The following is a 14,353-nucleotide window of genomic DNA, read 5'->3' as shown; positions in this document are numbered from 1 at the left end:
CAGGATGTAAATGCATTGGAAGAAATTCAGAGGAGGTTTAATAGACTAATACCAGCACTGGGAGGGTTATGAGGAAAGATTTGAGTAGAAAAGTAAGAGGGGACTAGATTGAAATATATAAGATCCTGAGGGGTATTGACCAGGTGGATTTGGAGGATGTTCCCTCTTGTGGGAGAATCTAGAACTAGGGGTCACTGTTTAAATATAAGCGGTCGCCCACTTAAGACAGAGGTGAGGGTCGTAAGTCTCTGGAACACTCAAGAAGTAGTAGAAGCAGAATCCTTGAGTATTTTTAAAGCAGAGGTAGATAGATTCTCAGTAAGCAAGGCGGTGTAAGGTTATTGGTGATAGCTGGGAATATGAAGTAGAGGTTACAATCAGATTAATGATGTTCTCAATGTTTGGCAGAGGAGGCTCAAGGGGCCGAGTAGCCTCCTCCCAATTCGTATGCTCGTACTTACACGCCAATTTGTATATATGTAACCAGTTCCAACATCCCATTCAGCCTGCCTAGGCAATCACGCCCTTCCTACCTGATACCATCACCTTCCTACCAGCTATCCCCATCCCATTTTGTTTAACCCCCATTATCCCACATTCCATTGCTTCTTTAAAAGCCATCCCCCATTCCACACCACCTATGCATTCCTACCACCATCACTCCAACGCATCATTTCCAATCACTCGAGCCAGGGTCATTTAGTTGTCAGGCTCCCTTCCACTGTTTTCTCAGCCAACACCCCCTTCATCTATTAATCGTAGAGCTGCATGCGTGCTACACACTCAAGCTCTTTATGTTCCACATGTGCGCCAGGCTCTGCCCAACAAATCAGAAAGATCTAGACACAAAAACTACATATTATAAATTAGTGTTTAATTAAAATATAACAGATGCTTTTTTGACTCCATCCCAATAAAATAGTTATCAAATATCATCCAATGTTACACAGTACTTTTATTTTAAAAAGGGAGACATATGAGCCCAAAGCACATGACATCATCTTGACTGGAAAGAACAGGGAGAGGAATTAAACAATTCAGGAACATGTGCCCAAGGAATAGGGAACTTGGTTTTAAAAGCTTCCAGAAGGAAGGAGGCTGAAGGAAGTTTGGGCTCGGGAGGGGGTCCAGGGGTCGGCAAGGGGGTCGGGAGGGCCCAGGGGTTGGGAACAGGTCCAGGGGTCTGGAGAGGTTCTGGGAAAGATTTGGGTTGTGTCGGAGATGACGTTGGTTTTCAACAATGATGCAGAGTTGACCAGTCAGGGTAACTTTCTCATACAAATCTAAGTCAGTCCCTCTCTCCTGAATGCTGTATTTTGTTATTCCACAGATACATTTCACAAACATATCCAAAAATAATCAACAATTCCTCAAGGAGGCATTGATTTCTCTACAGAGATCATAGAAGCCCAATCTACTGTTTGTAAACACCAGGCACAATTCATTACACTCTGGCTGCAGGAACCAAAGTGACCATCTCCTTCACATATCAATTCAATCACGCCAATTAGTATTTGGTTCATTATTCAGTTATTGCAGGAATCATTCAGTTCTTATTGGTCTAATCTACACCCTCAGTAGTAATAGAATTATTAGTTATATTCTTAAACGCTCCATATTCATTTACAGCTGCAGTATCTAAGATTGGTCCACAAAGATTAGTCTTCAGAAACTTGACTGAATAAAGGCTTTGTCACCAATAAAGAGCTGGTGACAGTGGCTTCTGAGTGTGGTGAGGCTGCTGTGTATGACACCCTTACCAAAAGTCTTCTCACCTCCATGGTCAAACCCTATTGTCAAAGCACCGGGTCTCACCGAGCCCCATGGACTCCTGGTTTGTGCTGAGTCAGTTGTTTAAAGCAGGGCTCTATTGTTCTTTGGGCTGGGGCATGGGGGAAATAACGGGCAACCGGTTGTACTGCTGCCAGCTCCCTGCCATTCCCTGTTGCAAAGAACTGGATGGCACTGTGATGCCACCTCTGAATGACTATCTCTCAATGTTTTCACTGTCATGGCTTGCGCAAAGAACAGCCAAGTGTGCAAGGTGCTGCACAGCAGCAAGATGTCAGAGCTGGCGAGAGAGCCGAGGAAGTTGGTGTAAAAACAAAAACCATCGCCCAAAAATAAAAGGTCAGAACGAAGAATCCCAGTCAGGGCTTGTCCCGGCACCCCTTCACACATTACCGGCTCTGCCTTTATCCTGGGAGCTAAGATCTAATCCAGTTCGGTGTTGGACACGCGGGATTCTGCAGCTGAGCTTCTTGATAGAGTTTTGGCGAGTTTATTGTTCACCTGGCATGTGTGTCATCACCCAGATGTGGTGGATGTTGATGCGCTTGTTAAAAGCAGCGTTTATTCACCGTGCAGCCGGCCTTCGGTTGTGGGTTCTACAGTTCTGATCAGGTGGGGACCAAGTGCAGACAGCGATGAGCAATGATCTCACCATGTTCGTTATCAAATAGGATTTCTACCATCCCTATGAAAACTATACCTTCACGCAACAGGGTAGGAGGTGAGACCAAGTCAACAGCTAACCTTTGTAAATAAATGGCAGATACAAAAAAAACATTTAAATTATTAAAATACATAATTAAATCTAGTAATCTTATGCAAAGCATTCATTTATCTCAATCAGCAAAGGAGACATTCACTTCACAGCATAGTATTTAGACGGTACAAAAGGCATCTTGGAGACGATGGCATCCACAATCTTCTTGCGAACCTCCACCTTTATCGATGTGCCCGGCTTGCTGTACTCCGCATCCACATATCCCATGGCAATGTTCAGTTTCAGACAGGGGGAGGGGCAACCACTCGTCACCTCCCCTGAGAGTCAATGGAAAACAAGGATTAAGAGGTTAGTATAAATGCCATATTCTTCCTTATCGATTAATTACATTAAAAATAATCTTCATTGTCATTGAGAATTTTCCTGAAATTCAGCAGGCATTTCTATGCACAAGAAACACACCGATCCCTACCTCCCCCGCTTCACAAATGTCTGACCGCACAAGCACCGGTTTCAACAGATCACAAATTACATATCAATGTGCTGCATGGGAGAAGGGTTTACCCACGCCAGCGGCCTGACATCATCACCCCATGGGGTAATATTCAACCCAGGGAAAAGGCACATTGCTGCACATCGTCTGAGAATGCTTTCCAGCTAATGAAGTGTTTGTGAACTGTAGTCACTGCTGTGATGTAGGAAAGGTGGCAACCAGTGTGTAGAGCAAGATCCCACAAACAGCAACGTGCTTTTGCCGATGCAGTCTATGCCAAAATGCAGCGTGATCTGGACAATATCCAGGTGTGGGCTGATAAGTGACAATTAACATTTGAGGCACAAAGCACCAGGCGATGCGTCTTATAAAAAAAATTAATTTATGGGATGTGGGCGCCCCTGTTAGGGCAGCATTTATTGCCCATCCCTAGTTGCCCTTCAGAAGCTGATGGTGAGTTGCCTTCGTGAACCGCTGCAGTCCCTGAGGTGTGGGTACACCCACAGTGCTGTGAGGAAGGGAGTTCCAGGATTTTGACCCAGTGGCAGTGAAGGAACGGCAATATATTTCTACGTCAGGGTGGTGAGTGACTTGGAGGGGAATCTCCAGGTGCTGGGGTTCCCGGGTATCTGCTGCTTTGTCCTTCTTGATGGTAATGGTCGTGGGTTTGAAAGGTGCTGTCTAAGAAATCTTGGTGAGTTACTGCAGTGCATCTTGTAGATGGTACACACGGCTGCCACTGCTCGTCGGTGGTGGAGGGTTTGAATGTTTGTGGAAGGGGGAGCAATCAAGTGGGCTGCTTTGTTTTGGATGGTGTCAAGCTTCTTGAGCGTTGCTGGAGCTGCACTCAGCCAGGCAAATGGAGTGTATTCCATTACACTCCTGACTTGTGCTTTGTAGATGAACGACAGACTTCGGGGGGCGGGGGTCAGGAGGATTCCTAGCCTTTGACCTGCTCTGGTAGCACAGTGAGCTAAACAGCTGGCTTGTAATGCAGAACAAGGCCAGCAGCGTGTTCAATTCCCGTACCGGCCTCCCGAACAGGCGCCGGAATGTGGCGACTAGGGGCTTTTCACAGTAACTTCATTGAAGCCTACTTGTGACAATAAGCAATTATTATTATTATTGGCCACAATATTAATACGGCTAGTCCAGTTCAGTTTCTGATCAATGGTAAGCCCCAGCACATTGAGATGTTGAGTGTAGTGGATTCAGCGACGATAATGCCATTGAATGTCAAAGGGCTGGGTTAGATCCTCTCATGTCGGAGATGGTCATTGCCTTGCACTCGTGTGGTGCAAATGTAACTTGCCACTTGTCAGCCTAAGCCTGGGTATTGTCCAGGTCTTGTTGCATTTGGACATGGACTGCACCATTATCTGAGGAGTTGCGGATGGTACTGAACATTGTGCAGTCATCTGTGAACATCCCCATTTCTCACCTTATGTTGGAAGGGAGATCATTGATGGAAGTAGCTGAAGATGGTTGGGCCTAGGACATTATCAGCAGGGTCAGCATGGTAGCATAGTGGTTAGCATAATTGCTTCACAGCTCCAGAGTCCCAGGTTCGATTCCCGGCTTGGGTCACTCTGTGCGGAGTCTGCACGTTCTCCCAGTGTGTGCGTGGGTTTCCTCCGGGTGCTCCGGTTTCCTCCCACAGTCCAAAGGTGTGCAGGTTAGGCGAATTGGCCATGGTAAATTGCCCCTAGTGTCCAAAATTGCCCTTAGTGTTGGGTGGGGTTACTGGGTTATGGGAATAGGGTGGAGGTGTTGACCTTGGGTAGGGTGCTCTTTCCAAGAGCCGGTGCAGACTCGATGGGCCGAACGGCCTCCTTCTGCACTGTAAATTCTATGATCCTGAGGAATCCCTGCAATGATATTATGTAGCTGAGATGATTAACCTCTAACCACAACCATCTTCCTTTGTGCCAGGTATGGTTCCAACCAGCGGAGAGTTTTCCTCCGATTCTCATTGACTCCAGTTTTGCTAGTGCTCCTTGATGCCAAATTTGGACAAATGCCCTCTTGATGTCAAAGGCAGTCACCCTCGCCTCACCTCTGGCATTCAGTTCTTTTGTCCATTTTTGAACCAAGCCTGTAATGTCAGGGGCTGAGTGACCATGGCAGAATCCAAACAGCACCCGTAAGCAGGTTATTGCTGAGTAAGTGCCGTTTAATAGCACTGTTGACGACTCCTTCCCTCACTTTTCTGATGATGGGAGTAGACTGATACTTGCTGTTTATGCTGTTTGGCACACAAGTAGTCCACCAGGTTGCCACCTCATTTTTAGGTATGCCTGGTGTTGCTCCTGGCATGCTCTCTTGCACTCTTCTGTGAACCAGGGTTGATCCCCTACCTGAGTGGTAATGGTAGCGTTGGGGATAGGCCGGGCCATGAGTTTGCAGATTATGGAGGAGTACAATTCTGCTGCTGCTGATGGCCCACAGCGCCTCATGGATGTCCGGTCTTAAGTTGCTAGATCTGTTCGAAGTCTATCGCATTCAGCTCGATGGTGGGTATCCAGGCAACACGATGGACGGTGTCCTCAAGGTGAAGACGGGACTTTGTCTCCACAAGGACTATGCGGTGGTCACTTCGACTAGTACTATCAGGACAGATGCATCTGCAGCAGGCAGGTTGGTGAGGATGAGGTCAAGTATGTCTTTCCCTCTTGTTGGTTCCCTCACCACCTGCTGCAGTCCCAGTCTAGCAGCTATGTCCATTAGGGCCCAGCCAGCTCGGTCTTTGGTGGTACTACTGAGCCACTCTTGGCGGTGGACATTGAAGTCCCCACCCAGATTATATTCTGTTCCCTTGCCACCCTCAATGCTTCCTCCAAGTCATGTTCAACATGGAGGAGTACTGATTAATCAGCTGACGGTGGCCGGTATGTGGTAATCAGCAGGAGGTTTCCTTGCCCATGTTTAACCTGAAGCCATGAGATTTCACGGGGCCCAGAGTCAATGTTGAGGACTCCTAGGGCAACTCCCTCCCGACAGTATACCACTCTGCCCCCACCTCTGCTGGGTCTGTCCTGCTGATGAGACAGGACATACCCAGGAATGGTGGTAGTGGTGTCTGGGACATTGTTTGTAAGGTACGATTCTGATGAACATGACTGTGTCAGGTTGTTGCTTGACTAGCGTGTGAGACAGCTCTCCCAACTTTGGCACAAGCCCCAGAAGTTAGTAAGGATGGCTTTTCAGGGTCGACAGGGCTGGGTTTGCCCTTGTCGTTTCCGGTGCCTGGGTCAATGCCGGGTAGTCTGGCTTCATTTCTTTCTCGTGTTTTTGTAGCGGTTGAATACCACGGAGTGGCTTGCTAGGCCATTTCAGAGGCATTTAAGAGTCAACCACATTTCTTAAGGCTTGGAGTCACATGTAGGCCAGACCAGGTGGGGATGGCAGATTTCTTTCCTTAAAGGCCATCAGTGAACCAGAAAGGTTTTTATGACAATCGACAATGGTCACCATTTGACTTTTAATTCCAGATATTTTATTGAGTTTAAATTCCACCACCTGCCATGGTGGGATTCAAACCCAGGTCCCCAGATCATTACCGTGGGTCTCTAGATTATTAGTCCAGCAACAATATCACATTCCAGTAAGAGAAAATCTAACCATCTCCCCATGACATTACCATCAATGAATCTGCAGCACTGTGAGTGTACTGACACCACAAGGCAGAAGCCCACCACCAATTTCTCAAGGACAATTAAGGATTGGCAACAAGGATTGTATCCCGGGAGTGGTTGCAGAAGATCAAACAGGCTTCGTGAAGGGCAGGCAGCTTGCGAGTAATATAAGACGGCTGTTGAATGTAGGGATGAATCCGTTGGGGACTCTGGTACCAGAAATGGTGGTGTCCATGGACGTGGAGAAGGCAATTGATTGGGTGGAGTGGCGGTACTTGTTCGAGGTTTTGGGAAGGTTTGGGGTTGGGCCATGATTTGTGGCATGGGTGCGGTTGCTGTATGTGGCACCAAAGGCGAGTGTGAGGATGAATAATATGAGTTTGTGGAGCTTTGACTTACACAGGGGTACAAGGCAGGGGTACCCGCTGTCGCCGTTAGTGTTTGCATTGGTCATAGAGCCGTTGGCGATTGCTCTGAGGGGGTCGGTAGAGTGGCAGGGGATTATGAAGGGACAGAGGGAGCGTCGGGTGCTGATGACCTCTTGCTGTATGTTTCAGATCTGCTGGAGAGTATGGGAAGGATTATGGGCCTGCTGGGGCGGTTTGGAGGGTTTCCGGGGTATAAACTGAATGCCAGAAAAGCGCAGTTTTCCCGGTGAATGAGCTGGTACGGCGGGCACATTTAGTGGGGGGGGGGATGCCATTTATGGTAGCAGGGTTTAAGTATTTTGGGATTCAGGTAGCGAGGGAATGGACGGCGCTCCACAAGTAGAACTTAACAAAGTTGGTGGAGGAAGCCGGGGGGGGGGATCTTAAGAGATGGGATACACTGCAGTTGGCGGGGAGGGTCCAAGTGGTGAAAATGAATATTCTGCCGAGGTTAGTTTATTTTTCAGGCTCTCCCGATCTTCATACCAAAGGCCTTTTTTCGGAAATTGGACACGATCATTTCGGACTTTGTATGGGGGGAGAAGGTGCCGGGGCTCTGGAGGACCCTGCTACAGAGGCAGTGGGAGAGGGGTTGGCATTGCCGAACCTGCTTCATTATTATTGGGCAGCAAATGTGGATAAGGTGCAGTGATGGTGGGAAAGGGAAAGGGTAGTGTGGGTTAGGATGGAGGAGGAATCTTGTAAGGGGTCGTTTGAGGGCTATGGTGATGGCAGCATTGCCAATGGTTCAGAGTAGATATCCAGGGAGCCCGGTGGAGCAGTGCACGGTGAAGATATGGAATCAGTTGAGGAGGCATTTTAGGATGGAAGGGATGTCAGTGTTAATGCAGCTGTGCAAGAATTATGGGTTTGAGCCGGGGGGGGGGGGGGGGGGGGGGGGGGGTGGAGGATAGTGTATACAGGAAGTGTATACAGGAGGTGGAGGGAAGTGGGTCTGCCCAAGGTGAGGGATCTGTATTTGGAGGAAGGGTTTGCCAGTCTGGAGCGCTAAGGGAGAGGGTAGAGCTGCCGAGGGGGGAATCAGTTCAGGTATCTGCAGGTTAGGGATTGGAGAGGGTTCCGAGGTTGCCGGGATATCCCTGCTGGAAAAATGAATTGGGTACTCTAAATTCATTTAAAAAAAGGATAGTGGAGGAGGATGTGGATCCGCCCCCTTTGGTGGCGATATTTGGGGTTTCAGAGAAGCCGGACCTCACGGAGAGGAGGAAGGCCGATGTCTTGGCCTTCGCCTCTCTGATTGCACCCCGGTGAATTTTACTGGAGTGGCGGTTGGCATCGCCACCGGGGGCAGCGGCTTGGTTGGGTGACCTGTACGACTTCCTGCAGTTAGAGAAGATAAGGTATGAGTTAAGGGGCTCAGCAGGGGGGTTTGAGAAATGGTGGGGGATGTTTGGGGGGGGGGGGGGAGGGGGGGGAGGTGACAAAGGGAGGAAAAAAAAACTTGTACAGACTGTATAGTTGGTTGCTGGGAAGTATGTTTCCTGGGGCGTTTATGTGTTGGAACATGTTTTGATACATGTTTGTAATAAAATACATTTAAACAAATGTTTGCCTAGCCAGTAGAAGTCCACATCTCATGTAAGTATAAAGAAATGTTTTTGTGATATTGATCAAAGGATAACAATTGACCAGGGTCACTGGGGCGAAAGCACCCGTTCTTCTCTGAATCATGTCACGTGATCATGTACCACCACCTGAGCAGATAGACAAGGTCGAGGTCGAACATCGCCTCCATGACAGAAATTGGACAGGCATTTTTTAAAAATAAACCAATTATTTTTTTCTCCAATTAAGGGGCAATTTTAGCGTGGCCAGTCCACCTAACCTGCACATCTTTGGGTTGTGTGGTGAAATCCACGCAGACATGGGGAGAATGTGCAAACTCCACACGGACAGTGACCAATTGGACAGGCATTTGATGAAAGTAGATTTGCAGGGCTAGAGCGGGGGAATGGAACTGACTGGACTGATCTGCAACATGAACCTGATGGGCTGAATGGCCTTTTTCTGTACCATGACGACTCTATGAAAGTACAGTGCTCCTTCAGTACTGTACAAGAGTGTCAGCCTAGATTGTGTGCCCAAGATGCTGGAGTGGGACTTGAACCCACAACTTTCTGAGCCAACGGCAAGAGTGCTACCCAGGGCTGACAGAAGACAACACCATCCAACAACAAGCTTCTGTCCCCATGAGGTGGTTGCAGGTTGTTTATGACTACAGCACTTATCCAGAACAGCCGCTGGAGACAGGTTTCCAAACACAGTGCAGGGAGGATGCACAATACGAAGGGCAATCATACAGCACAGCAGGCGGCCATTTGGCCCATTATATCTGTGCCGACTCTTTGAAAGAACAATCCAGTTAGCATTCCCTCCTGCTCTTTTCCCTTTCCCCTGCATTGTTTTCCCTTTCAAGTGTTTGTCCAATTATTGTTTTGAAAGTTATTGTTGCAGTGCATTTCCAGATTCTCTGGCTGCCCCACTCGGGTTGCCATTCCAGAACTTACCAATGACTTTGCCGTCGGGGTTTAAAATAGGCGTGTGCTGCCTGACTGGGGGGCCGGCCGACGTCAGGCCCACTCGCTTCCGTTTCGTTTTCTCTTTGATCTGCCTCAGGATGATCGATGCTCCGGGGAAGTCTGCAGCAGCCCTACGTCGCTTTCCTAAGCAGGGTGGGGGGCGAAGCGAGAAAAGATTCCCAGGTTAGAAACTCTGTCCAGGCAAAGGGACCGGCAAAACCATCTCACTTGTCAGTGGATCGAAATGTGCCAATAGCCAGTCCCTTTGTGGTCAATTGTTGGGTGGGCAAAATATGCACACTAGCCACCATGGGACCCAACTGAGGAGACCAAGGATATGGAAGATCACCCAAGTAAGGAGGGAGTTTAGGTGTTCAAGTTAGTTTCTTAGGTTACATCACTGACCAGAGAACACCACTTCAAATCCCACTGCGGCAGTTTGAGAACCTGAATTTGGTTTAAAAATCTGGAAATTAAACTCTGGTTTCTGTAAAAGAGACCATGAATCCATGGGATTGCCGTTAAAATTCAACTGGTTTGCTAATGTCCTTTCCACTGCCCTTGCCCAGCCTGTCCTAAAAGTGACCTCAGTCCTCCTCCATCATGATAGATTCATAATTGCCCTCTGAGGTGCCCTAATCAAGTCACTGAGCTGTACAGGACAACTTGGGATGGGCAATAAATGCCAGCTGAATCAAGATCCCAAAACAAACAGGGATGTTGACCAAGAGTAGGAATTCAGTGGCGAGAAAGTTGGACTAGCTGATTCTCAGCCAGTGACTAGACTTTCAGGTCAGGGCAGGTGAGGCGACTGTGAGGCAATGTGAGGATTACTGGAAGTCAGGAGTATCCAGGGCCAACTGCATTGCAAGAAATAGCTCCTTTGGACTTGTTCCAGTTCAACATCATTGGAAGACAGTGTACATGAGGCCAAAGGCAGCGGGTGACAATCAGGGGTGGGGAGAGGATGAAATAGGCAGGTCAGGCACAGGGATGCTGAGAGTCTGAAGCCACCCAGCAATTAGACAGCACTGGGCTGTCTGCGTTGTGGACAAGGTTGGTCAAAGCTTTAATAAAAACAGAAAATGCTGGAAATACTCCGCAGCAACTGTGGAGCGTGAAACAGAGTCAACATCTCAGGTCTATGAGTTTTCAACAGAACAGTCAGAAAATTAGGACCGAGATGACGAGGAATTTATTTTTACTCAGCGGGTTGTGAATCTTTGGAATTCACTACCCAGAGGGCCGTGGAAGCTCAATCATTGAGTTTATTTAAAGCAGAGATCGATATATTTCTTTTTCTTAAATTTAGAGTACCCAATACTTTTTTCCAATTAAGGGGCAATTTAGTGTAGCCAATCCACTACCCTGCACATCTTTTTCGGTTGTGGGGGTGAGACCCACACAGACATGGGGAGAATGTGCAAACTCCACACGGACAGTGACCCAGGGCTGGGATCGAACCTGGGACCTCGGCGCCGTGAGGCAGCAGTGCTAACCACTGCACCACTGTGCTGCCCCCTGCAATTGATAGATTTCCAAATACAAATGTCATAAAAGGATTTAGGTATAATGTGGGGAAAAAGGCACTGAAATGGATGATCAGCCATAACGGGCTTGAATGGCAGAGCAGGCACTATGAGTTGAATGGCTTACTCCTGCTCCTACGTGCCTCCAGATCATCAACCTGAAACAATGTTGTTTAGTGTTGGTGAAAGCTTTCTCCTGCTTCCCAGAGTAGAAGGGGTGTAGGTGCGGTGGGGGTTAAATAGATAAAGCTGCAAAGGGAACATCAGGGTGGTAATTATAGGTCATTCTATACCAGAAGAATAAGCAGCAATGATTGAGATTCCCAAATGTTTCTCAGATACCTGATAAAAAGGCTTAACACAGGAGAACAGAGAGAAAAAGTTCCAGAAAGAGAAAGATGAGATTTTCCTTTTGTGGGAAGTACAATAGGATAAGGACGTAAGCATTGCAAAGCAAGTTAGGTGTTGGATGAATGAGTGATTTCTAGCTCACTCCTCAATCCGCTCACCACGATATGTTAGGGACAAGCAAGTTAGACACTTCAAACTGTAACTGGAGGAGTGAATTTAAGTGGAGGGTCTTAACATCCTCGAGTGTGGCTACCTGTTTTGGAGCAAGGCAAAACTGTACGGATTGCATGGGCTTTATCTAAACTAAACCAACATCAAAAACTTCATGGAGAAGATGATATTAAATATCAAAACAGACAGAACCAAACTGAAAATTAAATCAAAATAGCAGGATTGGAAAAAGGGGAGGAGGAAACAGTTGGAAAAACAGAGTGAAAAGTTCTATAGAAGTTAGATAATAAGTCAAAAGATGGGAAAATTGGTCAAATGGTGTATTTATAACCAAAGCTTTGTGACACTAAACACGTGCATCCAGAAGGTGAAGATTCAGTAACAATTAAAGACAGACCCAACTGAAGTCTGGGGTGGAATGTGAGCTGAATATATTGACTCAAAGCATCAAGTAGTCCCAGGGCTGGTTTCAGAGCATCTGGTTATGAAGCTAGGCCATTATATTTGATAAGAAAAACAGAGAGGGGATAGGTGGAATACCTATGGTCCACAATAGGGTCGCTTCCACTGGAGTGGTGGTCTCATCAATGTCATTTCCATAAAGACAAAGTCCAGCCTCCAGGCGTAAGCTATCCCTCGACCCAAGACCAGCGAGTCTCACCTCACTGTTCCTTAACAGCAACTCTGCCAACTCCACTGTACGCTGAATAGGGACCGAGATCTAAAATTTAGAAGTGAAAATGTTAGATTTATAAAGGTTTCTAGCATTGGAGGAGGGCCCTCCCATCAAATCCTTGCAGCTCATAGGTAGAACAATCCAAACCAATCCCCACTCCCAAAAGCCCCAAATCAATCACTAAACTAAGCCCCATTGCTCTTTCACCCCACACACGTAGCCATATTTCAAAACTAAAACAAATTACCACTCCATTGAATACCTGCAGTGCAAAATACCATTTAACCCATTGGTCTGCACCAACCCTCTGAAAGAGCACCACACTAGGCCCACTCCCTTGTTCTATCCGCATAACCCCACCTAACTTGCGCATCTTTGGTTATAAAGCGGCAATTCATCATGGTCAATCCATCTATCCTGCACACCTTAGGACTGTGGGAGGAAACTGGAGCACCCGGAGAAAATCCACACAGACATGGGGAGAACGTGCAAACTCCACACAGAGTCACCCAAAGCTGGAGTCAAATTTAGGTCCCTGGCGCTATGAGGCAGCAGTGCTAATCAATGTGCCACCATGCTTTTGGGATTGTTACAGGGCTATTGCGAGAATGTGGGGCAGTGGGATTGATACCGGCTATTGGGAGAGAAGGTAAAGTGGGATTCATGCAGGATAATAGGAGAGAGCAAGGAAGTGGGATTGATACAGTCATGGGAAGTGAGCAGGGCAGTGGGATTGAGTTATCCACCTTGAGTTTGACTCTTTAAATCCAACCCAATGCCTTTCCCAGTTATCATTACTGTTGTTGCACCTCGCCCTCCTGTATGTCTACATTACCACTCTCACCATCATCTTAAAGAGAAATGCAAAATAGCAAAATCATATTGCCACCAACTGCCTGCCACTGCGAGTGATTCCACACTTGTGAATGAGACTCACTTTTTATATATTTATAAAATAGCTCACTTGGCTAGACAGCTGGTTTGTGATGCAGAGCAAGGCCAACAGCGCAGGTTCAATTATCGGCTGAGGTTATTCGTAAAGGCCTCACCTTCTCAACCGTGCCCCTCGCCTGAGGTGTGGTGATCCTCAGGTTAAATCACTACCAGTCAGCTCTCCCCCTTAAAGGGAAAAGCCATCTATGGTGGCTTCCTATGCTTAGGAAATCAGAAGCACAAAGGGACTTGGGAGTCCTTGATCATGATTTTCTTAAGGTAAATGTGCAGGTTCAGTCGGCAGTTAAGAAGGCAAATGCAATGTTAGCACTCATGTCAAGAGGGCTAGAATACAAGACCAGGGATGTACTCCTGAGACTGTAGAAGGCTCTGGTCAGACCCCATTTGGAGTATTGAGAGCAGTTTTAGGCCCCGCACCCAAGGAACGATGTGCTGGCCAGAGAAGGTTCACAAGAGTGATCCCTGGAATGAAGAGCTTGTCGTATGAGGAACGGTTGAGGGCTCTGGGTCTGTAGTCGTTAAGTTTAGAAGGATGAGGGGGGATCTTATTGAAACTTACAGGATACTGCGAGGCCTGGATAGAGTTGATGTGGAAAGGATGTTTCCACTTGAAGGAAAAACTAGAAGCAGAGGACATAATCGGACTAAAGGGACGATCCTTTAAGACAGAGATGAGGTGGAATTTCTTCAGCCAGAGGTGGTGAATCTGTGGAACTCTTTGCCACAGAAGGCTGTGGCAGCCAAATCACGGAGTGTCTTTAAGACACAGATAGATAGGTTATTGATTAATAAGGGGATCATTGGTTACGGGCGAAGGCAGGAGAATGGGGATGAGAAAAATATCAGCCATGATTGAATGGCCGAGCAAAGTGGGCAAAGTGGCCTAATTCTGCTCCTATGTCTTATGTTCATCTGGGACTATGTCAACTTTACCTCACCTGCTTAAAGAATACAGTAAAGATTCAATATTACCCATTTGCCTTTTAAAAAATATTCTTCACTGAACTCACTTTTCACATCCTAACTACAATTTCTACATTTTTCTCAAATTCTTTTTGTACTTCGTT

At 47.1% G+C, this 14,353-nt stretch overlaps 1 protein-coding gene across 1 annotated transcript in view; it reads right to left on the bottom strand.

Moving 5' to 3' along the window:
* Positions 1-853: 853 nt before the first annotated feature.
* The window catches only part of amt (aminomethyltransferase), a 52,327-nt gene continuing 38,827 nt past the window's right edge, over positions 854-14,353 (bottom strand). Inside the window, exons 7-9 of the mRNA XM_072472085.1 lie at positions 12,197-12,377; positions 9,594-9,749; positions 854-2,826 (exon numbers count right to left, since the gene is read on the bottom strand). Of these exons, the coding sequence (XP_072328186.1) occupies positions 2,648-2,826; positions 9,594-9,749; positions 12,197-12,377 (516 nt within the window). The 3' untranslated portion in view covers positions 854-2,647. The remainder of the gene's footprint in view (positions 2,827-9,593; positions 9,750-12,196; positions 12,378-14,353) is intronic.

The sequence above is a fragment of the Scyliorhinus torazame genome, chromosome 13, assembly GCF_047496885.1.
Source record: "Scyliorhinus torazame isolate Kashiwa2021f chromosome 13, sScyTor2.1, whole genome shotgun sequence".
Lineage (NCBI taxonomy): Eukaryota > Metazoa > Chordata > Chondrichthyes > Carcharhiniformes > Scyliorhinidae > Scyliorhinus > Scyliorhinus torazame.
This window is presented reverse-complemented; position numbering and strand designations above follow the sequence as displayed.